Source organism: Planococcus citri, chromosome 3, assembly GCF_950023065.1.
Source record: "Planococcus citri chromosome 3, ihPlaCitr1.1, whole genome shotgun sequence".
Lineage (NCBI taxonomy): Eukaryota > Metazoa > Arthropoda > Insecta > Hemiptera > Pseudococcidae > Planococcus > Planococcus citri.
Window position 1 is genome coordinate 76,933,049 of NC_088679.1, and position 10,700 is coordinate 76,943,748.

The following is a 10,700-nucleotide window of genomic DNA, read 5'->3' on the forward strand; positions in this document are numbered from 1 at the left end:
GCATATCTATCAATAATACCAGAAGCTCGATGTTCATACCATCAATGGTAATTTCTTTCTATACGATCCCTTTTAGGAGATCTCATCATCTTGTACAGATACAACAATCGTATAATGTAAACATTTCTCTCAAGTCTTACTTGTACTGGATGCTTGGAAATGATTTCAACGTAGAGAATGGATTCAGCATCATGCAAATTAATATCTTCTGGTCGAACGTATGAACAGTCCATCGTCAAAATTCATGTCTGCAAATTCGTTTGTAGAAGTACATCGCGAGTTAACGAAACACCAACGAAATAAAACGATGAGTTAGCTTCGAACACGTGGATTCTGCACAAAAATGACAAACATTTGAGTTACCTAAGTTAGCTAAGTTTAAAAGCACACGAAGACGAAATCCGAAATCTACACGAAGAATTGACATTATGCGAAATGAAATTAAAATCAACTATGGACATGAAAAACGACATTTTGAATCAATGAATCATCACATTCATCACAATGACAACACTCGCTTGGCGAAATCCGAACAAAAGTTATCGACACGAACGATAAGATATGAAAAAGGTGCCTTGGTATGTAAAAATTAAAAAGAACCGATGACGAATGGAAAACCCAGTTGAATAACTTCTTTTGATCACATTTTGACAAAAATACAATAGTTGACAATATTGACAATTTTTGGCAAAGTTTGATAAGATAAGAAGTTCTTTATTTTTTATTTACAAAAAATCAGTGTTGCCAAGTGTGCCTTTGAAATGTTTAAGCAACCATTTTTTTTAAATTGAAAATCATGCTATTAATTGTAAAGAGAAATCAGAAATCACAATAATTTTGAAAGTTATCTATGGAGTACAACCCAAGCAACAAAGCCACTACCTAAGTATAGTTTACACTTATTTCGAATTCACTTCGAATAAACAAAGCTGAGAGAAGCCAAAAGGTTAGGTTTTGAAATCAGAAACTAAATTACTTACTTACCTATATAAGTAGGTAACAATAGGTACAACCAGAATATCTTGGTTGGAGTTGGACATTTTCAGAAAGTTAAGTATACTTATATACGAAAAAGTTACGATAAAGATCTAGTTTTGGGGTTTAAAAAAATCTTAAAACTGGTTAAAAAATCAAGAAAAAAGTAAAATTTGGAACCAAAAGTCGACAAAATTTTTTCATGAAAATATTTTCACCTCAATTAAAAACAAAGAAAAGGCTCCATTTTTTGTTTAAAAGTAATGGAAAAATTACGATCTAGGTTCCGACTTCACAGATTGGAAAATTCATCGTTTGATCGAAATGAAAATCTGATTTCTGATTTGAAGTTTGAACGATTGAGTCAAAAATTACGTTTGAAAAAGTTGACATTTTTAGGTACAATCTTTATTTATAAATGAAAAAGATCGTCTCTTTCGTAGATTTTACTAAAATTGAGAAATATTTATCAGTTTCATAGGCCATGAAATAAATCGCAATATCGAAACACAAATAACTAGGTATAAAATCACGATTCTTAATCAAAAATCAAAAAATACGTAATTTCAGCAGAGTAGAAAATTCCAAAAAATCATGATTTGATTGAAATAAAGAGTTCAAAAATCAGGACGACACATTTTTAAAAATTGGAAAATTTGAAATCTGAAAAGAATGGATCGTAATAAATTTTGTAATAAAATTGAATCGGTGGGTGCAGAAGGGACCAAGTCACATTTTTGGAAATTTTTTTTTTTTTCACGGATAGAGGGGTTTCAAAGTACGGTGGATCGACTGGTGATGTCAGATTTCCACAAAACTGCCGGGAAAGTGGTATTTGGGCTCAGAAAAAGGGCGGATCCGTATTTATGACTTTTTTGTAAAATTTTTTAAATTCCTTGAAAAATAACTAACATTTTTGAGAAGACCATTTTTTGAAATTTAAGTTAATCTCTGAACTAAAAAATGATGAAAAAATTAACAACTTCGGCAAAAAGTCTGATACCTCAGGGGATTTTTGGTCAATTTAAACGAGATAGCAGTCTAAATGATGTACTTAGATGTAGAATCAAGCCCCATTCGTGCCCGAGCAATTTCAAAAGAAATTTTGTCGATTGGGTGCAGAAAAGAAAGGGTCTAAGTCCCATTTGTTTAGGCAGCAACAGCGTCGGCGTACGTGAATATTTTTTTTTATAAACAGTGCTAAAAATTGTGTCTTGGGGTCCTCTTTCAATGACCTTAAGCATATTTATCAAAAATTTTTGATTTTCAAATAAATCAGTTTTTTTTAATTCCTGAAAAGTGCGAAAATGGACTTAGCCCCTTTCTGCACCCACCGATTCAATTATCGTTTGGCGTGAATAAAAAATTCGAAACAGATAAAAGAATAGAAGAAACAGAAAGTTCAAAGTCATAATCAGATGTAGAGAAAAATTAATTTCACTCATGAGTACAAATAAATCAAGATTTTTGCTTCAAAACCCCTCGTTAAAAGGAAAAAATTTGACAAATAATGATTTTGAGTCTGGAAAAAAAGTCATAGAAGGTAATAAAGTTATGATTTGGCCTTTTGTAGGTCTTCAGAAAAGAACTAGGGGTAACGGCCCAGTTTTTTTTACCCTCTCTAGTTTTTTTTACCCCCCAAGGATTTTCTGAAAAATAAGCCACCAAAGTCATGAATCGAATTGAAAACCATATCAACATGTTTTGTGGTTCTTTTGGAACACAATGCCCTTGAAAAACTGCATTTTCCATTTAATCTTCATGGTTCAGGGGACTTTGAAAAATGTGATGTGAATTTTAGTCGATTTTCTTAACAAAATTTTAAAAAAGTGTGTTTTGATTTTAAGGATTGGACGCACTAATTTCCATCAAAATGAGTTCATGAGTACATCGCTGAATTCTACACGCTCTGGTCTATTAGATGAACTGGTTAGTTTTCATCAAAATTGTTTTCTAAAAATTTTTAGAGGGGGTAAAAAAATAGGGAACGATTGAAGCCCAGTTTTCTATTTTTTTTACCGGGTAAAAAAATAGAAAATCCATATTAATTTTTGTTCTCTAATTTTTTTACCCCCCACTATTTTCAGAATTTTTGCTCGCTGAAGACCGTTTAAAGGCGTGATATAAATTTTATTCATTTTTGGGGAAGTTTTGAATGTATGGCTCTGAACTTTTGTAAATAATATTGTCTAAAAAACACTTTCTACAGTTGATTACATCAATGTAAATAATCAACCAAAAAAATTGAATAAAATATGATTGATACCCCTCTAATATAGGTTGTCTGTGAAAGCAAACAAAACAAAAACGGGAACAAAATTGAAGACCTTAAGTATAGCAATAACATGGAAACAGAAAATTGTAGCAGGAACTTTCACCATCTATATCCGCAAAAAATGTCTAAAAAATAGTTTCTTGTGAAAAAATGCGTTCATCTGGTGGTCCAGGAATTTTAGAGTCCAAAAATACGTGTATTAAATTTTTTTTTTGAAAATTTGCACAAATAATCGTTATAAATTCTCAATTTTATTCTCAATCAGGTTTTCAAGTAATGAATACACTAATGATACCGGAAAGGGCACTTTTTGGCATGATTAATTAATAATTTGTCAGGAAACGTTGAATCTATATTGTTACTATTGAAAACACAGAAAAAATTGGGGGGTAAAAAAATAGCGAACGGGGGTAAACGAAATAGCGAATGGGGGTAAAAAAAATTGCGAACTCGTTTTTTTGCAAAAAAAAATTTTTCTGGCGAACCTAATGAAATTAAACTTTTGGCAAACACTGAATCTTGTCAACGAATGTTTGCTGATTTCAGTTTTTCTCTAGCTTCATTAGGTCAGAAGAAATTTCAAGATATGTCCTTAGGGGGGTAAAAGAATAGGGCCGTTACCCCTATGTTGAGAATGTTTCAATCAGACAAAAAACTCAATAAGGTACCTACCAACTTATTTTGCTTCAAAAAACATGTACAGGGTGCCCAGAAATATCGAGTACCTAAAGAAAGTTTTTCATTAAAAATATAGGTTGGCAACGTGACCAACCAAAGTATTTTAGTAGAAAACTTTTTTAGGGGTACTCGATATTTCTGGGCACCCTGTAGGTATTCAAGTAAGTAGGAATTAGAAAAAATTACAAAAAAATCACAATTTTAATCAAAAATCATGAATTATTCCGTCAGGGGAGGAGAGGGGAGTTATAGTGAAGCCCTACTTTGGTCCTAAAAAGGGGGGAACTCAAAACAGTTTTTTTTTTTAATCAAGAAAAAGGTCAAAAATTGCAGGCTTAATAATCAAACGCAGGAAAAACATTTTTTCATTCGAAAAATACCTTAATCAAGATACGATTTTTTACTTCAAAGAAAAATTCGCAAAAAAATGATTTGTGCTTGAAAAAAGTCATGATTTGGATTTAGGATCAACAATTCGGAAATTCAAACTTTGCCCAAAAAAAAAAGTTGATAATCCGAATCAGATGATGGGAAAATTACGGAGCTACATTTTTGTGTTTTTTTTTCTAAGAACGGTGTAAAAGTGATAAGAAATCATAGTTTCAGCTTTAAAAAAAAAAGCGAAACTGCTAAAAAAAAACAACAAAATTAGAGCATGAAAACAAACAAGAACAACAATCTTCTCAGATGTTGGGAAAATCGTCCTTTGATCTTTTCAATCGACCAAAAAATTAAGAAGACACGAAAATGATAATTTTTTTTTCAAAAACATTCATGAGAATAAAAGGTCATAAAAATTTTCAGTTCGATTCAAAATTTTCTGATTTGAAAATTCTCAAGTCACAGAAAATCATTACTTGAGATAAAATTCATAATATTTTTTATTCCCGATTCAGTTTGACTTTTTTTTCTCAATTTTTGAACAATTTTAAGACTTTTTTGAACCTAAAACATGATTTTTCGTTTCAGTGATCTACTAAGGTGGGTCGTTTTCCAACTTTTTTTTCGAATTTTGATGGACCCAAGCAAAAAATCATGGCCAAATAACCTCAATAAATTGCAGCGAAAGTTTCAAATTTTTGGCCAACGTTTGAGCCCCCTTCCATAGCTTGAACTCAAAGTTTCAAAAATTTCTAAAATTTAGGGTGTCGAAATTTTAAAAAAAAATTTAAGCTTAGGTTGACTACGTACGTTTGAATGTAAATCAGTTGTTCAATTTTAATTTTACCATCTTGAGGAGATGATTACAAAATTATCATCGTATTTTGAAGAAAAAAATGAATATTTTGAAAACTATAGCATTTGACCAACATGAACTTTGAACCTTTTTAATGACCTGAAAGCGATCATATGAAAGCACTAAAAATGTCAAACAACCACCTAAACTGAAATAAAAAATTCAAAAAATTCAGAATTTTTCAAATTTGGAAAAATTTGGGCTCAAGCCGGGAAGATCAAAGGTTGATCAAAAAATACCTTCAGATCTGATCAGGTTTAATCAGATCTGGTCAAGCCAATAAGGTCTCCTCCATTGGGTCTGATCAGGTTTGAACAAATATAATTCGATCAAAATTTTGATCTTACCAGACGTAATCAGGTCAAATTGGATCCAAGAAATATCCGAGTCTGATCAGATCCAATCATTTTTCGCAGGAATCCAGTCGAGATGAGAATAATTCTCGATAGTCAAACGTTAGTGGGCACAAACTTAAGAATGATCAATTTAAAGGAAAAAAAATATGCATAAACATTACGTTTGTTTCAGTTGTGAACTTGACTTTAATCAATTCTTATTTCTAATCCAATCTTGCACATTTCAACTGTGTTCTTATTGACGTCTCAAAATCAAGTTCATCCAAACGTGAAGTTGATCCCTGTGAAATACAAAAATCTCTCGGTAAAACTAAAAATTCAAATATGTAATTCTGGCAGGTAAATAATTCGCAAATAAAACAAAACCTCTCAAATAAAAATTCTGAAATCACTTCCAAAGATATACGAGTAATGAATGCGTTGGTACTTCGTAATTACTAACCAATCAATAATCATTCGCCGAATTCTTCAGTAAGAGCAACGACTTAGTTACTCACACCTCATTAGAAAATTTTAGTCAACCATAAATATGTATCGTTGTCTGGTTCCACATCAATTATCCAGCCAAGGCGAAAAATATGATAACCGCTTAATCGACGTCGTCGACTCGAGTCTCGAGCAGATAAGTAGGTATTTTTTCATCGCAATGTGCAACAATCTGACAAATTGAAATTGTGTCACCTGTAACCGCACAAATAATCAACATTACGGATTACTGATTGTGAGTTTTACAACCAATTACAACGGTCCGTCGTTTATTTCAGCTTAATCTTAATTAGGGTAAAAGCAAAGCAGTTCTTTTTGCCGAACGGCGTTTGGTTTGCTTTGGTTCGGTTCGGTTCACTTCAGTCACACGTGGAGGTGTAAATCTTGATCGTACATGCAGCCACAAACAACCAACATACCTGAACCGGCGTGGCGACGGCTGCCAACCATTAGTACCATTCGTACTGCGAGCTGCTTATGATCAATCGTCCAGCGATGTGGTGCGGTTAATGATTTTTCCAGTGCGTGAACGTGAACGTGTTACTCGTTCGACGGATGTGATTTTTTTAGAAATTTTACAATTTCCGTAATCTTTTTTTAGTGTTTGAAAAAAAAATATGATACGAAGAAACTGTATTCATTGTTCGGTGATTCGGGCTTTTATCGTTGTATTATGTTTCGAAAATTGGATTTTCTGCGCTCCCAGCTCGTTAGTTAGGGGTAAGTTGCACCGTTAACACTGATTACTCCGATTTCTGTTCGTGTAGCGTTTTTTCGGGCTGAAAAATTCGAAAGTTTTTTGGTATTTTATAATGAAAATAAAATAAATGTAAGGTCTATTTTTTTGAGTACCTACCTACAGTACTCATGGAACTAGTTCCATGACAGTATCGAGAGAATTCCTATTAAAACAATTCTCAATATTGTGGTCAGTAATACCATTCTGATCGAAATACTGAAGTTTCTACGGTTCAGGGATGGGGGGGGGGGGGGTAGATAACCTTCAAAAGCTACGGAATCCCAAAATATCCCCAAACATTAAAAAAAAAAAAAAAAAAAAACGTTTTTGGCCTCCAAAATGGCAACTCTGCTATTTTTTCCAGCCATTTTTACATTTTTGGAAAAAAATGTATAGCAACGAAAGTTGTAGAAAATTGAATTTAGAATCGACTAGGTCTCGTAAAATTTTTCATAAGACCAAGGATATGTCCAGAAATGTAGAAAATATGTTTTTTCTGGCCTCGATTTGAACAGAGACGTATTTTTTAGATTTTGAGCGAATTCTTGAAAACTCTTCAAAAAAATTTTTTTTCAAATACTTACAACTTAATCAGTAAAAATGATTATAGTCATAAAACCAATAAGTATCAACTCTCCAAAACTGATTTTCACTATTTTGAGCAATTCTGGAGCCTCCAACGCAACATTTGATTTCTCCAGAAATAATTTTGGATACTTAGGAATTGAGTTATGGTTAATTTTTGAACCATTTAAACGATTATATCCACATTTGAGAAGATTTCCAAGCATAAGCTTCAAAAATGTTTTTTTGACCAGCATATTTACTATGTTTATATTTACTGGAGAAATCTAAAATCTCGCTGGAGGCTCCAGAATGGCTCAAAATGATGAAATTCCAAAAAAGATAGATGGAAAAAGCATGTCCTGAAACCTATGTAACAAAAATTTAAAGTTCTAAAGCTCATCTTTAAAATTTTGGCAATTTTCTGAAAATTTCAAAAATACAAAAAAGCTTTTTCAAGGGCAATTCTTAAAGTTTTTCATAGAATAAAATTCTTCTGAGCAAAGACACTCTATATTAATAATATTTTGGGCCAAAGTAAAGCCTCCAGCGAGTTTTCAAATTTCTCCAAAAAATTTCAAATTGTTCTGGAAAGTCCAAAAATTGAAATGTGATTTTTATAATATTTTCTGGAGTTTACAAATAATTGGTCAAAAAATTCACTTTTGAACTGGCATTTCTGGAATTTCTCTTTAACCACCTAAAACAGTCGAGAATATGTTTAAAAAGCATCAAATAAAAGTATTAGAAAGTTGTAAAGTTCATTTTTAAACTTTCCAAAGCGATTTGAAATTTCTGGAGAAATTTGAAAACTCGCCAGAGGCTGAAGAATGGCCCAAAACTAGTAATTATTGATGTATGTAAGATAAATTTTTTCATATCTATTGGTTCATTTTACTAAAAAAAATTACATTTCATAAAAAAAGTTCAAAAATTGTCCTCGAAACATTTCTTTGAGGGGGTTTTTAAAGTATCCAAAAATTTGTCAAAAATCAAAAAAAGGACTTGATCAATTGAAATTCTGGCTACTGAAGCTTGAGAGCATGCTCTATCGATTTAGCTTGGTTTCGTTTCGTTCAAATGAGAGATTGCCAGTTCATAATGTTTGCTTGTTGGATAAATACATACATACGTACTCTGAGCTTTTCTTGTAGTGGCACACAGAACTGTAAAACGTCCTCAAATGAAATCAAAACCAAAAGTATCGAAAAATTGCCATAAAAACTAAAAAAATTAAAGAATTTGGGTGAAAAAAATGAAATTTTTACAAAAAAAAAGTTTTACCTAAGCAATTTTCTAAAAATAGGTAACAGGTTGGAGAACATTGAAACAAAAAGAGGACTTTTTCGCAGGCAAGGCAAAAATCAATGCTTTTTGGACGTTTTAGCAAAAAGGCACGAATTTTTTAACAATTTTGACAAAACCTAAAACCATTCGACTATTTTATTAAAAAAAAACCACTTCTTGAGAATTTCATAAAAAACATTACAACTTTTCGTCATTTTGACGAAAAATGTGAATTTTTTGATAATTTTGGCACAAACAGAATTTTTTAGGCAATCCTGACAAGAAAAATACTGTTTGACAATTCTGGCAAAAAGTGATCCTTGCGCTGGCAATTTTATCAAAAATGGACACTTTTTGACCATTTTGACAAAAATGGACAATTTTTGGCTTTTTTTACAAGAATGGACACTTTTTGGCATTTTTGACAAGAATGGACACTTTTTTGACATTTTGGACAAAAACGGACTTTTGACATTTTTGACAAGAATAGACACTTTTTGGCATTTTTTGACAAGAATAGACACTTTTTGGCATTTTTGACAAGAAAAGACACTTTTTGGCATTTTTGACAAGAATGGCCGCTTTTTTGGCATTTTTGACAAGAATTGACACTTTGGCATTTTTTGACAAGAAAAGACACTTTTCGGCATTTTTGACAAGAATGGCCGCTTTTTTGGCATTTTTGACAAGAATTGACACTTTGGCATTTTTTGACAAGAATCGACACTTTTTGGCAAGAATAGACACTTGTTGGCATTTTTGACAAGAATGGACACTTTTTTTGACATTTTGGACAAAAACGGACTTTTGACATTTTTGACAAGAATGGACACTTTTTGGCATTTTTTGACAAGAATAGACACTTTTTGGCATTTTTGAGAAGAATAGAACCTTTTTGGCATTTTTGACAAGAATAGACACTTTTTGGCATTTTTGACAAAATGGCCACTTTTTGGCATTTCTGACAAGAATTGCCGCTTTTTTGGCATTTTTGACAAGAATTGACACTTTGGCATTTTTTGACAAGAATCGACACTTTTTGGCATTTTTGGCAAAAATAGACACTTGTTGGCATTTTTGACAAGAATGGACACTTTGGCATTTTTGACAAGAATGGACGCTTTTGGCATTTTTGACAAGAATTGACACTTAGACATTTTTGACAAGAATAGACACTTTTTGGCATTTTTGACAAGAATGGACACTTTTTTGACAATTTTGACTTAAATTGACGCTTTTTGTCATTTTTTGACAAGAATAGACACTTTTTGGCATTTTTGACAAGAATGGACACTTTTTTGACAATTTTGACTTAAATTGACACTTTTTGGCATTTGTGACAAAAATGGCGTATTTTGCCAATTGTGCCATTAATGGACGCTTCTTGACTACTTTGTCAAAGATTGACCCTTTTTGACTCAGGCAAATTTGGCAACAAAAAAAAACAGAACTTCGTAAGCAAGCTTTGGCAAAAAAACAGCACTTTTGTTTTGCAATTTTGGGACAAAGAGAGGACTTTTTAAACAAACAAGGCAAAAATCGAATTGTTTCGGGATATTTGGAATGGGAAGGGAGCACGACAAAATTATGAACTTGGATTTTTCAAAAATGAGCGTGCCCCCTCCTCCCCCCCTCCAAAATGACCGAATAACTGGTCCAAAAAACGCCCTCGACAAGTCTGGTCCGTCTAGGAATCGACTCAAATGTTAATAAAACATGTAAATTGGTCAGGAATAAACCTTAACTCGATCTTCAGCATGCATAAATTAATTGCCACGCCTTTTGGGAAAATTTAAAAATTCTGGAGTAGTTGAAAATCGTGCTGGAGACTCCCTAATGGATGATTTAATATCATAGTCCTAAGACTAAATCACTAATCTTCATAATTTTTTGTTGAATGAATAATTAAATAAAAGGTTATCATCTACTTAAATTTGATTTAGGATGTCAAATTTAGACTTTCAAATAGGTATTCGAAAAATGAATTTGGACAGCTGAAATTATAGCTTCTTCGTAAGGGGTTTCTTGGTTCACCCCTCCCGCCCCTTAGCATGCAGTAGGGGTTATTCGAAAAATTGCAAGGGGCTTTTTCGATAGGATTTT

General features: G+C 32.3%; 1 protein-coding gene across 1 annotated transcript in view; it reads left to right on the forward strand.

Annotated features, from left to right (window-relative positions):
- Positions 1 to 6,364: 6,364 nt before the first annotated feature.
- LOC135839385 (uncharacterized) overlaps positions 6,365 to 10,700 on the forward strand; it is a 28,340-nt gene continuing 24,004 nt past the window's right edge. Inside the window, exon 1 of the mRNA XM_065355384.1 lies at positions 6,365 to 6,727. Within this exon, the coding sequence (XP_065211456.1) occupies positions 6,625 to 6,727 (103 nt within the window). The 5' untranslated portion in view covers positions 6,365 to 6,624. The remainder of the gene's footprint in view (positions 6,728 to 10,700) is intronic.